This window comes from Condylura cristata, unplaced genomic scaffold, assembly GCF_000260355.1.
Source record: "Condylura cristata isolate star-nosed mole 26May11 unplaced genomic scaffold, ConCri1.0 scaffold00007, whole genome shotgun sequence".
Lineage (NCBI taxonomy): Eukaryota > Metazoa > Chordata > Mammalia > Eulipotyphla > Talpidae > Condylura > Condylura cristata.
In genome coordinates, this window is record NW_004567108.1 from 61,453,354 (window position 1) to 61,468,165 (window position 14,812).

The 14,812-nt window shown below is 34.1% G+C and overlaps 1 protein-coding gene across 1 annotated transcript in view; it reads right to left on the reverse strand.

Moving 5' to 3' along the window:
* The window catches only part of PJA2 (praja ring finger 2, E3 ubiquitin protein ligase), a 68,519-nt gene that overhangs the window by 12,847 nt on the left and 40,860 nt on the right, over positions 1–14,812 (reverse strand). The window contains exons 6-7 of the mRNA XM_004678364.2: positions 8,356–8,541; positions 5,320–5,431 (exon numbers count right to left, since the gene is read on the reverse strand). Of these exons, the coding sequence (XP_004678421.1) occupies positions 5,320–5,431; positions 8,356–8,541 (298 nt within the window). The remainder of the gene's footprint in view (positions 1–5,319; positions 5,432–8,355; positions 8,542–14,812) is intronic.

The following is a 14,812-nucleotide window of genomic DNA, read 5'->3' on the forward strand; positions in this document are numbered from 1 at the left end:
AAAAAAAAAAAAAAAAAAAAAGAGGGTTTACTGCAATGTGCAAGGCTTCCCCATTTGGGGTTTCTGTATCACAGATGGCTTTTCCCACCCAGGCTCCTCCAGTGTTCAGTGGCTTCTCCAGCACTGATGCATTTTCTCTTCAATGTGTGTGGCCGGCTGCAGTATAAAATGGCCAACAGCTTCCCTTAACACCTATATTAGGTGGTTTTGTAGTAGAGTACTTCTAATTATTTATCTCCCTGTGAGCAGTTTCAATAGCATGCCAAAAGGAAGATTTTGCTAAGTTCTAATGTGCAGATTTCCAACCAGTTCTGCCAGAATAGTCATTAACACACACACTTTTTTTTTTAAAGATTTATTTATTTATTCATACAGAACTGGGGTACAGGCCAGAGATGCAGAGCGTGAGAGTTCCCACCAGAGACAGAATGGGGAGCAGAACACACCAGAGACAGAATGGGGAGCAGAACGGGCAGATCTATGAAGTACACTGCTGAGGGGAGCAGCAGGCAGGTCAAAAGGGGTCTGCCACGCCATGTGGATCTCCTGCTGGGGCAGGTGGGATCGAACTCATGAGGAAGTGGCTTAAGCTTCTTAGTGCTGTGCTTTAACACGCTGTGCCACCAGGGAGGGCCCCCCACACACTTTTTTTTTTAAAGAGCAAAAGTTGTGTCCTCCCCAACATAGTACAGATCTCAACCATGCAGAGTGGGAAGGTTGAGTGCTCTATTTCAGTATTAATGCTTGCCTTTAAACCTGCTACTCCTATTTTTTTAGTTTAATTCCTTCTAGCCAATCCCTCAGGTTCTACTTTCATGTTATATTTTAAAATTCTTTATATTAAACTTACCCGTTCAAGTTACTGTTTCTCTCTTATGACTAAGCCTAGGCTTTATAAATTAGTATCAGAAATGTTCTGATGAAACAAGAATAAAGTTTTTGGAACTATTTTGTTTGGGCCTTTAGGTTTGAGGTCAGGGTTCCAGAATGGGATTCTATCAACCTGTAGCATCACAACCTGTAGCATCAAACTATCAATGTGGCTGACTACTATTAAGTGCCAACCACAGGATGAATCTTGAAAGCCTGGTAGCTATTGCACTTTACTTCCTGACAGGATGATAACTATAAAAACTGCTATGTGGGATGTTTCCTTTTGAGTGTCGTTACATTCACAAAGATAAAATAATAAACTTAAGCTCATTACATCCCAGGGACAAGTATAGTAATGTGAACTAGAGAATTTCATGATATTCCTAAAACATTTATTTCCGAAAAACAAAAAGATTTGTAATGAGTGCAACACCAATTGAAACAGTAATTCCCAGTCTTGTAAACTTTTCTCAAAATTTTTATCATTAGTTGGCTAAAGAACAGGATTTTGAAACTTCAAATGGGAACATCTGGTTGAATTACCATCACACTAGGCCTCTGACCAGCTGAAGTAGCATACCCTTACCAGTGTTCCCCTATGTGAAAATCCTGTGAAAATCTCAGTTTAAGCATACATGTCTTAGAACTTCTCTACCCACTAGTACTGCTACATCAAATTGTAACAGCAGTCCAAAAAGACAGAGGGACTGAGAGCATAGCCTCTTTCAAAACATAGGTTTGGGTGATTCCACCAAGCAAAGAATTTTAACCAGCTGACATCCTTGATAAGGGCAAGGAAAATACAGGGAAAAAAATGAGTTATGAAAGAAAACCACAGCTATCTACCATGGCCTTGTAGAAACAAGGACTAGGCTTCTGCATGTTTTTTATTTGCTTGCTATATAGATGTGTCTTATTTGTATCTGCTGACCATTTCCTTTTTCTCTTTCCTACCATTTTTATTTCATAAACATCTAACTTTGCAATATAACCTTTTTATTAAAGAATATTCAGTGTGGGTGACTGAATTTATGGAGGAATTAATACAACAAGTGATTGATATGACTCTTGGGACTGTTCATCTGTTCATTTTGGAGGACAGGTAAAACTGCTTCATTTACAAAAACAGCTGTTTCTTACTAGGTAGAAGTAGAACTGTCCCAATGTGTACAGAAAGGTATATATGGAATCAAGTACTCAGAGGGGTGAAATAGTATAGTTACTAGTTAGTTCTTTAAATTCAAATTTATTGTTTTTGTTAGCTCTGTCAAAATGGCTTTGGACCATTTAAATGTTTCCTTATTTCAGATACCATGATGCTCAGCTTTATTCAGAGAGATTGCTGAAAAGACATTACAGGAGGAAGAGGGCTCTGCTCTGATCCCTGTGCCTGCCTGACAGGCTTCTGTGGCATGAAGCTTTTTCTAGCATCAGACTTCTACAGTGCACACAGCTTCTCCAGCATCTAGTGAGCAGCACCCAGTGCCAGCAGCTTCCCTCAGCAGCCATCCTGAACAGTCCTGCAGCAAAGTGCTTCCAGTGAGTTATCTATGAATAGCTTCCCAGACATCCAACAGCATGATTTTGGGTATGTAAGTCTGTTAGTGCAATATCACAGTGCTTTCGCTACTATCCAGCCAGCTACAGCTGTGCCAGCCTGATGCAGATGGCTCTTAGCTTGGGGCCAGAGTGGGGACTGCTCTCAGTGATCACAGTCCCAGAGGTGGTAACTGCTCTTTGGATGTACTTTTTTTTACATTTTTTAAAAATTCTCTTTATTCCTAAATAAATATTCTTTTGTTACTTTTTAATGTTAATAATCCTTTACAATTAAACTTGCCCATCTGGAAATAAAAAAAGAATAGCCTATTATTTGTCCCTGTTTTTGCTTACCTAACTATTATCATCATGAATTTCCTCCAATTCCTTATGTACTGTCAAAATAGACTGCAAGAACTCATCTGTGCTATACAAACACAAAGGAGGAATACTGTTTGTATTAAGTTCCATCTGGGGACACTAGTCCAAGCTAACTTTGCATTGACACAATGGCTTCATCACTCCTGTCTGATGATTATCTACAAATTTTCAGTGTTAATAAATATCTGTAATTTCATCTACTTAAAATAATTGCTTTGATACTAACATATTATGATTTGAAATCATGTAAGCAAGAGCAAGAAAAGCCATTTTATAATCATTGTTACGAAAATACATGAAAAACAAAAAATCTTTATCTTCAGGCAAAACAACAGATTTTCAAAAGTTAAAGTGTCAGAAAGATAAGTAAATATCTTAAATGGCCCAACTGGAATACACCTATATTTAAAGTTGAATGATTGTTGGTCAGCACAAAATTTAATTTCAAGAGAAGAGAATGGACATTTGTTTTAAAATAATAAGGATTTACCAAAAAAAAAAAAGATTTAATACTGATTTTAAATGACCACTGAATCCATTTGGGAGATGATTTCTACTTGAGTACTGATTTGGATATATCTTTTGACTATAGTCATTTACTATAGTCAAGAGCAGATAACTATACCAGGTGTTCTAGTAAGTACATTAACATGATCTCACCATGATCCATGAGGTAGATTTTATTATCCTAATTTGTGGATGAGGATATGTAGTTTAAACAGTCTACATGAACAGTCCTAGGTCACACATCACACAGCCTAAATAAGTCTGACTCAAAGCACATGCTCTTACCTAGATACTACCTTCCTAATGCTTAAACCCCAGCCTATAGAAAGTGTTTGTATAAATATATAAAAAAAATTTTGGAGGATTCCAAAAGCAAAGAGAGTTTTAGGAGACTTAAATTCAGCTTCATTTTTCAAAATGCACACTAGGTATACTAAACAAAGAAAAATAAAGAGGGAATTGCATGATTCTCTAGACATAAAACATGTCTCAATTAAATTCAAATAAAATAGCAATAAATCTAAGGAAGATGCTAAACTAAAGGGAAAGGTGACACTTAATGTCATTAAGTAGTAGCAGAATAAAAGATGGGGAAGAATAGCAGAAAGTGCAGTGCTACCAGACTCCCTAAGAGCAGAAGCAGACAATTATGGGGTTGTATATTCCCTGTATGTATCATGGCCCCTCTTGCCTATTGTCATTGTTTCCTTGGCTAGTGCCTTTACCTCCATGACACATTTTTCTGGCTTTTCTTTTAAGATACTAATTTAATATCATATTTCCTGTTAGTAACAGGTAGCAGCTTAAATTTCACAACTTCATTTTAAAGAAAAATCCATATTGTAAAAGACCATAAACCAATAGTTTAATAACGGAAAAAACTGCTTACGCACTTAATCAACCCCTACTGCAATTGGTTTGGGTATTCCAATGTGGTGACTCAGGTTTAGTTAATTCAAGGAAGTGAGTGCCTAATCTTTTAATTAAAGTAACTATAACCCTTAATCGTTCTATATAAATATTCTGGTACAAGTTATCACATTAGACCTATTTCATGTGTGTTAGAATTTAAGACACGTTAAACAACTTGCAAAAAGTGTTACATATAACCTGTCTCATGATATTCTTTTCTGACTTTTCACCTAGTAAAACCGCATTTCTGTTATCGTCACTATGAGCAAAACATAAAACATAATGAGAACAACGATCTTTATGTTATGTTACAGTGAAGCATAGAAAACTAAGTGCAGGGGTGTGTATGTTAGGGGCCAATATGAACTAGAGCTGCTAAATCTCAGAATTTTTTGAGATAAAATGCTTTTATATGTTTCTGAAAGTTCTCTTACTCATTTTTGCTCACTTCCCACCTTTGACTCATTCAGTTTAATAGATTAGAGTTCTGCTTTGGAAATAATGATTTGAAGAAAGACTTCTTATAGTGAAATCTACTAGTTTAGTGGAAATTCTCAAAGGAGAAAAAAACTTGGACTTTTAATCTCAGGCAAATAAATTTTTTTTTAGTCAAGTAAGGCGAGAAGTCAAGACATACTTAGACATCAAATACGCCACATTTATTGAACTGTGTGTATATGTGGAGATTAAGTGAAAGTAAATTTCCTCACTGCATTCAGCAGCAGGGTAGAATGTAAAAGTCATGAGAACTAAAACAGGGAAGATATTTATAAAATATCCTTGAAGGTCTTTAGTCTCACTTCATGAATACATCTCCGTGTGCCTATATGTGTATAAAGTATTCAGATTCAAACACGTGTGTATGATAGACAAAAAGTGTATTTTTTACATATAACAAAACAGTCTGCTCTGTAATAAAAACTGGAAAATACTACAATTTTAGGCAAATTAGCAGGATGTGAGGTGTACTGGTGACATCACTATTCAACTCTATTCAACAATTGTGACATACCTTTTCTGAAGTGTACTTAAAAAAAAAAAAACACTTAAAATCGTTAGCTTTTATCAGTTGACACCTCAACAATTACATATGGGCATGAGAAATACCTCCATAGCCTGGGCTAAGCGTTCTTCTAGTGCCATATAGGTGAGGAACTGAGGATCCACGTAAGAGATAGCTTCAGCAACTCCCAACCCATCTGCAAAGCCGTCAAACAAGCTAAAAAAAAAAGAAAATATACATGATTTGAAAAATTTTTATGGGTAAAGAAATAAATTTATTAGCATACTGATCAGACAACAGATATATCAGAAACAGAAAACCTGAAAATATTTTAATATAAATCTTGTGGATTGAAGGTCAGGAACAATGCAAAAGAACAATTAAATGTTAAACATAAGGAATTATGCTCCATTCCTGCCAGTAAGTTCCCTGCCACACTTACTGTATACAAAGTATGCAAGAAAATTACCACATTATATTTTTGGTTTTGACTCTGGGGGTTGGGCTGGAGTACATGTAGTAGTACTATTTTTTCCTTCCTAATTTCATTTCTCTGCTATTAAGTTTCTAATCTAAATTTAGGTAAGAACATGATAAAAATTATTTTAATTCTATCAGTAAAAAATTTCCTTGGCTTATATTATTTACATTATGCTTCAAAATATTTTATTTTCACAAGCCTTTCTTATGAATCTCTTTGATTTTTTCTGAGAATTAGGTTTTTTTCCATTATTATTCAGCTTGAAAACACTTAGCTCCTGCTTAGTTTTACTTTTTCTAAGGAACTAAAAGCCCCTAGAAAAATGTTTTAATCTGTTGTCAATCTCCTTTCCCCACTAGTAGAAGTCCATAGACTCCACCTTTTCCTGTAGCCTTGAAAATCCTAAGTATTTCAAAATTTGGAATACTTAGTATTTCCTCAGTCCTCTTTTCTCTAATCTTGTGCCTCTGACAGTCACATTCAAGCCTATTGTTGCACTGATCCCCTCTCTCTCTACCGGTAAATCCTCACCTCTGTCCATTTCTGAACTCCTTGAGTTCATGGACCATGTTTCTAATTTTCTAACACCAAGGAACTCCCATCACCTCAAATTCACAATCACCGAAATTAAGTATATTCTGCCTGCCTAGAGACAAACATCTTGCCTTCCATAGCTCTACCAAAAGTCAAAAGTTGAATAGTTACAAACATCAAATTTCACCAGTCAGCTCAAAATAGTTCCAGAGTCAACCCTTGGTGCCATCATTAAAATTACAAACCTTTTACCAAGACATACAGAAGTATTCTTATGAAGAATACATTATAGCTGACTAGTATCTAGAAATTAACAGACATCATAATGTAAAAAGGAACATTTTTTGACAAATACACATTTTAGAATTAGGTTAAAAACTAAGAATTACTAATTCTAAACTCTAAAAATACTAAATCCTCTTCATCTAGTAGTAGGATATACTGGAAAGAGGCAAAGAAGAGTGCTGACGTCAATGAGATAGGGATTTAAGTTCATATTTAACTGAACCATGCTTAAACAAGAAAAGTTTAGTCACTAATAACTAATATTAAATATCTACCATCATTCACTTGTCAATCACCACCATAATAACTATTTCACAAACCCATCACTAAATGCAGTGAATGGATGGCAGTAGGTAGTTTAAGAAGAAACTGGTTATTTATAGTTTCTAAGTATCTTCCACTAGATGCCTTTCACTATAATGGGATATCTCTCATTATAAAATGGGACTGTACAGTGAAAAAAATCTGAAAGGTAACAGGTTAGCCAAATGACAAGAATTAACATTAACATTATCAGTAACAGGACAAGCTGACGTTACATGACATATAGGTGCCAGGAAGAACAAAGCATGGTGCCTATGGTGTTCCTGCTAAAAATTCGTAAGTTAAATATAACTGAGGCGGATCCAACTTAAGGGATACTACAAACTAAATAGCCTAAATTTTTAAAAAATGTAACATAAGACAAAGAGATGAGGGGGAAAAAATCCAGATTTTAAAAAAAGATTAAAGAAATATATAATGATAAACTAGAGAAAAATTTCTCCCAAAGCATTAAGTGGGGTAAGTATAGAGAACTGTAAGTTTCAATCTGATTCTTAAAATTTTTATTGTGTTACATTAAAAAAAAAATCCTTACACCTTTAGGGAATTCATTCTAGACTATGCATGGGTGAAGAGGCATATTATTTGCAATTTTAAGTAGGTCACCAAAAAAAGAGAGAATAACATCACCAATGTGGCTAATGTTAATACTTAATGAAGGCTGTATGGGAGTTCTTTGTACTACTTTTGCCAATTCAGATTTCAGAAAATTATTATTTACAAATAGATTTTAAAACTTAGATATAACCACACATTATTAACTTCGCATTACCTTACTAAATTTATAATTTGAACTCCAATTTCTTACACGAAGATAGGTAATTATAAAAGGAATTTCTCTCTCTTCCAATTATAAAAGAGTAAATAAGTGGTACAATCATTTATCAGAAAAAGTAAGAAAAAGGGTCATTCAGAAAAAACAAGCTGCAGAAATATCTCAATAATTGTATTTTGTAAATACTTGCAAAAACTACTGCATACTTGAAAGTTAAATTCTGATCACTATATCATGAGACAGTAGTTTATGATCCAATTAATTTACAAGCTATTTTTATTTGAAGCTCAGTGTTTCTGTAAGCACAAAATAAATTTAATAATTTCAACATCTCTGGGAATATACAATTACAAAGAGAGATGGGGAAGGAAGGACAAAGGAAAACTGTATTCTTATAATTCTGATTCCATCATATTTATGAAAGGTCTTTTTTTTTTTTTTTAAGGATTATACTAAATGCTACAGGGCGTATCAAATTAAACTAAAAAGTAATAATGCTCATCCTATTGAGTATAAATAACTAGGATAGAAGGTAAGTCCCCAAGAAGGAAGAGACACTGTTAGGCGTTAAGAAAGAAGCCCATGCACAAAGGGATGTCTAAACAAGCTTTGAAAGAAAGGAAGACTAACAGATGAGGAAATTAGAAAACTTCTTGGTTACAGATTCAATTTTCATGATTTAGAAACATGAACAAACTCTACTCAAAGAACAACTGAACATGGAAGACACTGTCTACACACCTCCAGTCCACATCAAGGTCTTCGCTCACGCTGGAGTCATCCTCAAGGTTATTGTTACCATCCAACATGAAAGCCTCCGGCTGTGCAAATTCATTGGCAGGCTCATTTCCCTCATCACTGCTGCTTTCGTTGACTTCATTGTACTGTAACCAAGGAATTTCTCCCTCTTCCAAGGATGTCTGTTCCCTAATACAAACATTTTAAGGGGATAAAAAATTATATTAAAACACATCAAAAAATTGTTCTTTAAGCAGACTGTTTACCCTGAGTTTTAGCCACTTAGCAGGATTCTTAAAACATTTGCTTTATAAAATTATTTCTAAAGAGAAACAAGTTGTTATCTCTCTATAAAAGTAGTTTCCACTTAGATGTTTCCTTTGTCTACCTCTCCAACTGTGACTACTTAAACCATTTTCTACTTTTACTACACTCATTACTACTTTTATACATTTGCAACATACGAAGATCATTTCTATCTTAGAGCCACTTCCTCTATCTAAACTGTTCTTTCATCCTTGTTTTGCAGGTACTCCTTCTTGATACTCAAGTCAGACTAAACATCACCTCAGAAATGCTTGTCTTGAGTACTAATTTTAGGCCATTCTTCCATTTACACTTCACTCTGTTCATCATCAAAATTATAAAATTTACTATCATTTTCATATTTCATACAGTCTTCCATTAGACATAACATCACAGGAATGAGACAAATAAATTAATGGGACAATAGAGAAAATAAGGAAGAGACTTAGAATTTCAGAACAGTAGGGAAAGTAATACTATTGGGACAACTGCGAGGTTATATTTTTGTTATTATTTATTTTAAATAAACTCCAGATGTAACTTATAAAAATGAATATCCATGCAACCACCACCACCTAACAATTAAGTACTAGAATACTGAAATAAATTTCTACAAAAATTTCATTCTAAGTATGCAAAATCTTAAAGCAACAGCCTTAGCAGACTATAAAACATGCAACATTAAAGAAAACACAGAAACATCAAAATATCCAAAAATTGAAGATTAAATGGAGAAAAATTATTATATCTGAGGCACGATATTTATTTAAAAAAAAACAGCAAAAATGAAAAGACTGGCATGTTTCAAGAGAAAGGAAGAAAGATAGGTGGCAGAAGAGAAAGTCAAATAGCTCTTAAACATATGAAGAGATAGTCTATTCACTTATAATAAAAGAAATGTTAATTAGAACAATAATGAAAGGTCCTCTCTGGTAGCACAATGGGTTAAATAAAGCACAGCACTATGAAGCTATCTTAGTCACTTATCCCCGTGCAGGGTTTTGACCCACATGGCATGGCAGACCTCTCCTGACATGCCCGCTGCCCCCCTCAGCAGTGTATTTCAGTCGATTTGCCTGTTCTGCATCTCACTCTATTTCTGGTGAATCCTCTCACCCCAGCACTTCTGGACTGGCCTACATCCTGGTTTTGTATGTATAAATAAATAAATCTTTTTAAAAAACAAAACCAATGAAAGTTTCAAATGCTGGCAAAATTCTAAAATTCTGATTTTCTGCTGTCTTGAATGAAGTTTTATAGAAAGGTAATTTATAAAGTGCTGGGTGGGTATGTAATTGCTTTAACTTTGTGGAGAAACTAGGTTACAACTATAGATTAGGTGTGTGAGTACTCAGTGACCTAGTGGCTCTACTTTTATTTTTCCTAAAAAATGTATGTGCATGGCTATCTTTTGCAGCATTCCTTATAATATGCAAAACTTTGAAACAATTTAAATGTGAATTGAAAGAGTTGGTTAAATAAATTGTGTAGTGCAGTATTATGCAGATTTCTCTTTAAGAATGAAGAAACTTAATATGCAAATATGGAACAACCTATAAAAAGATTCATAAACAAACCCATAAAAACAAAATACTAATTGTCTATCAATTCTTTAACACTAGCTGAATAAGAAGATGTGTACACATACATGCTTTTATAGACACAAAATATTTTTAGTTCACAAAGGGAAACTAGTCGCTATAGTTTTTGAGCGTAATTTTTCAAACGATTTGAATTCACTTTTTATCGTGCATATTTCTGAAATATCTGTGATTCTGTTTACCAAAAGAGCTTCAACCAGTGAAGGCTACTTTTTAGTGATAAATTAGCTTTTAACATCTTTTATGATGTGTTTTCAAAGCACTAAGTCATAAATCATTTATATATTTTAGTCTTAGAGATATTTCAAAAGCCTTCCATTTAACAAATGAAGCAAAATGGTGTATATATTTTAAAGATTTATTTATTTATGCATATAGAACTGGGGTACAAGCTAGAGGTGCAGGGGCAGTGAGAAGATTCACAAGAGACAGAGCGGGGAGCAGAACAGGCAGATCAACGAAGTACACTGCTGAGGGGAGCAGCGGGGAAAACAGGAGAGATCTGCTGTGCCATGTGGTCACACCCGGGCCAGGGATTAAACTGGCACTGAAGTAGCTGCCACTAGCTTGCAGTGCTGTGCTTGCTGCACCACCAGGGAGAACCCGAAAAATGCTATTTTTAAGTCATGTGACCAATTGCTAAAGACACACACAGTTTCTATACTTTAAAGTTAAGACATTAATCAGGTGCTAAAACCTTGAAAGTTTTAATTTTCAACCAAAATAGACATTCTTATCCCCTTTGCTTGGTAATTGAGTGGCATATCTTTGAAAGTTTGAGATAATTTAGTTTTAAAGCCATCTAGTTTTTCTTTTCTACACAGAAAAATTTTAAACCAATTATTTACCCAGCTGTTACAGATATAGGATTATTCAGGTTTTCTACTAATTGCAAATGTTTTCTCTTAATCTTTTCACAATATTAGTTTCTGATTTGACAAGTACTACAACTGATTTTTGCACTTATGTTCTTATTTTCTATATTGCAGCACTGCTTTCTATTTCAAGTTTAATGCACACTTCTCCCATTTCTAACATTTTTTTCCTTTTCTTAACATAAGCACTTATAATGACAAATTTCCTTTCAAATACCAATTCATTCCACAAGTTTTAGTATTTTTTGTTGCCTTTTTTGTTACCTTTGGTATTTTTTGGTATTTTTTAATTACAAAGATGTAAATTTTAAATGCATGGACATTTAAAAGATTATTTATTTTAAATCTCCATATTAACTGCAATGTGTCAGAGAACAGTCTACAGGATACTGATTCTTTAAAAAGTATTAATCTGGAGCCCTCCCTGGTGGCACTGCGGGTTAAAGCACAGCACGAAGACGCTTAAGCCACTTCTGCAAGAGTTGGATCCCCGCCTGCCCCGTAGGTGACCAGCAGGTGACCACATGGCGTGGCAGACCTCTCCTGACCTGCCCGCTGCTCCCCTCAGCAGTGTACTTCATAGATCTGCCTGTTCTGCTCCCTACTCTGTCTCTGGTGAATCCTCTCACCCTCCGCATCTCAGGCCTGTACCCTCGTTCTGTAAAAATAAATAAATCTTTAAAAAAAAAAAAAAGTATTAATCTGTGCTTTGTAACATAGCACATGTTTATTTCTTCTGTTAATGTATTTCTGGTAATGTATCCTTGCAGTGCTGGTTTAAAAAAAAAAATCATGCTTAACTGAGTTGTATTACTCTGCTACAGAGAGCTGAACATTTTTTAATGTTCATGAAATTATACTGTAATTGAGAAAGGTATGGAAGAATATCCCACTGATAGTAAATTTCTTAAAATTCTCGATATAGTTTAGCCACCTTTTGTTTAACATATTTGAATTTTTATTAGGTGCAGTCAAGTTGAAAACTTCCAAAAAAAACTTTCTTTTTTTACTGGTAAGTTGAATTTGTTATCAATATGTAATGAACCTCTCTTTCCCCAGTGTTGCCTAAGTCTACTTTGGTAATTTTAAAAAAAGTGTTACATTTTCTTTAGCTAGTATGTGTCTGTGTATACATTCTTTCTGTAAAAGTATGCTGTAAGTATGGCTTTAAAAAGTAAGTAATTTAAAAATTACAGTTGACATGCTTTATGACTTTCAGAAGCAGAGATTAGGCAATTTATATTATCATTAGCATTACAGGATTCAATTTATATTATCATTAGCAATACAGGATTCCTATTATTTATAACTTGAAAATATTCTCAAACTATTTAAAAAATCTTTACTACCATCTCCTATTCCAAAAGTATAGTTTCATTCCATTATCCCCATAACTTTACCTTGGTTCTTTTCCATTTTAATTTCCACAAAGCAGCTAGGTTGATCTTTTAAACTGTACTATTCTCCACTTAAAATCTCATCAGTCTCTAATAAATCCCAGATGCTATATGTCCTATAGTCTGGTTCCTGCCCATTCCATCTCATTTCACTTTTTTCACTCATTTGCTTCAGCCCATCATCATACATTTCCTTCTTGATAATTTTACCCCTGACTTTTCTTTTAAAGCTCTTCCTCAACTTCTAATTCTCATGTTCATATCCCAGTTCAAAAGTCAATTCCCTGAGAGGACTACACTAATGAATATAGGCCCCTTATCAGTTACTTTATTACATTAGTATTTTACTCTTCAAAATGATCAACAGTTGATTCAGAACAATGCTCAGCAGCACACAGCAAATGCTTTTTAAGTATTTGTTGATCGAATAATTACTAGCACCAATTACATCTGAAACATTCAGTCATACTTAGTAAACAACCTAATTAGTGATGGAAAGTGACAGAACACAAAATCAGGAAGTGAGAAAAATGCCAGCTGTACCAACCACTGTCAAACCAACTATATTTAAAATCTTTACAGATTTCCTATTTTATTTCCAGATTTTCTTAGAGAATTACTACCAAGCTAGAAGTTGAACACTTTGAAGAAGTGCAATTTCTAATGTTAGTCCCAGAAGAGTTTTTTTTCCTAATGAGATATACTTTGAAAATAGATCCTATGATAGATTCAAAATTAGACCCAACTAATTACCATGGGAAAAAAATGAAAATTATCAAAGAGATATATACTCCCTCACTATAAGACACAAAGTCTTGGTTTCAAAAGCAAATACTATCCATCTCTAGAGGAATAAATAAAAACCTTTAAAGAAATATATATATTTAAATTTATATTTTAATAATATATTTAAATAATGCATTTAAAGGAATATATAAACTGTTTAAATACCAAAGGATAGAAAAAGAGCATAAACATTTTTTTAATTAAGTATTAACTGTTAAGAGGACAAAATATTGGAAACAATTTGTATTTAGGAGTTTCAATATAAAAATCACCTGTAAATTATTAGCAAACAGAACCAAACAGCTCATTAAAACAACAATAAACCATCACTATGATAACGCTGAATTTGGTTTATTTAGAGAACTGAAGGATAGTTGTATATTAGGAAATCTGTAAGAGAGTAACTCCTCATGAACACTAGGATAAAAATGAAAAACCATTAAGATAATATCCAATGGTTCTAAAATGATTAATAAAATTCAACAAACTGGGCTGGGAGGAAGAGGGCTGGGAGTTAGCATTTAATGAATACAGTTTGGGCTGATGAAAAAGTTATAAAGATGGTGACAGTGTACTTAATGCCACTGAACTGTATACTTTGAAATGGTAATCAGTGTCATATTATGCATCTTTCTCCATATTTTAAAAAACCAAACAACTTTTTTAAAGTCCTAATTGACTATCAATTTTATTAATTTTCAACTATCAGTTATTTACAATAATGCATTATAATTATTAGAACTGAGATGCAAAAAAATTTAAACACTCTAGTTATAAACTGACACAGAGAGAGATTTTCAGAGTTGATTAAAAAGAAAAGAAGGGTATGTATGTATGTCAACACAGATCATTTTTAATGAGGTTTAGTTAGAAATAAATTTTGGTAAACTGTGGCCTACAATTTCCAGCCCACTATTTTTATAGATAAAATTTTGCTGAGAGACAGTAGTATCATTCATTTACATATTGTCAATAGCTACAACTGTAACAATGTAATTGCAACAGTGACCAGCACACAAAGCCAAGAATATTCCCATTAAAAATAACAAAAGATGGCTCTCCCTGGCAGCCCAACGGGCTGAAAGCACTGCATTATGAAGCTCTCCGAAGCCACTGCAGCACAAGTTCCATCTCTGCACAGGGAGCTGACCCACATGGCATGGCAGCCCTCTCCTGTCCTGCTTGCTGCTCCTCTCAGCAGTGTATTTCAGTTCATCTGCCTGTTCTGCTCCCCACTCTGATCTATCTAGTGAATCCTTTAACCCACCAGGCCTCTGGCCTGTACCCCAGCTCTGTAAACATAAATAAATAAATCTTAAAAAAAAAAAAGACAAAGATGTTCAACCATAAATCAATGATTTTTGGAAATATCACCCACTCCAATTAGATAGGAATATCAAAGCTTCAACTTCTCAAACTAATAACCATCATTTTTGTGAGTGAATCACTGATTTTCCTCTTAAGGCTACCACTTGTCCCCTGCTATTACCTCCAC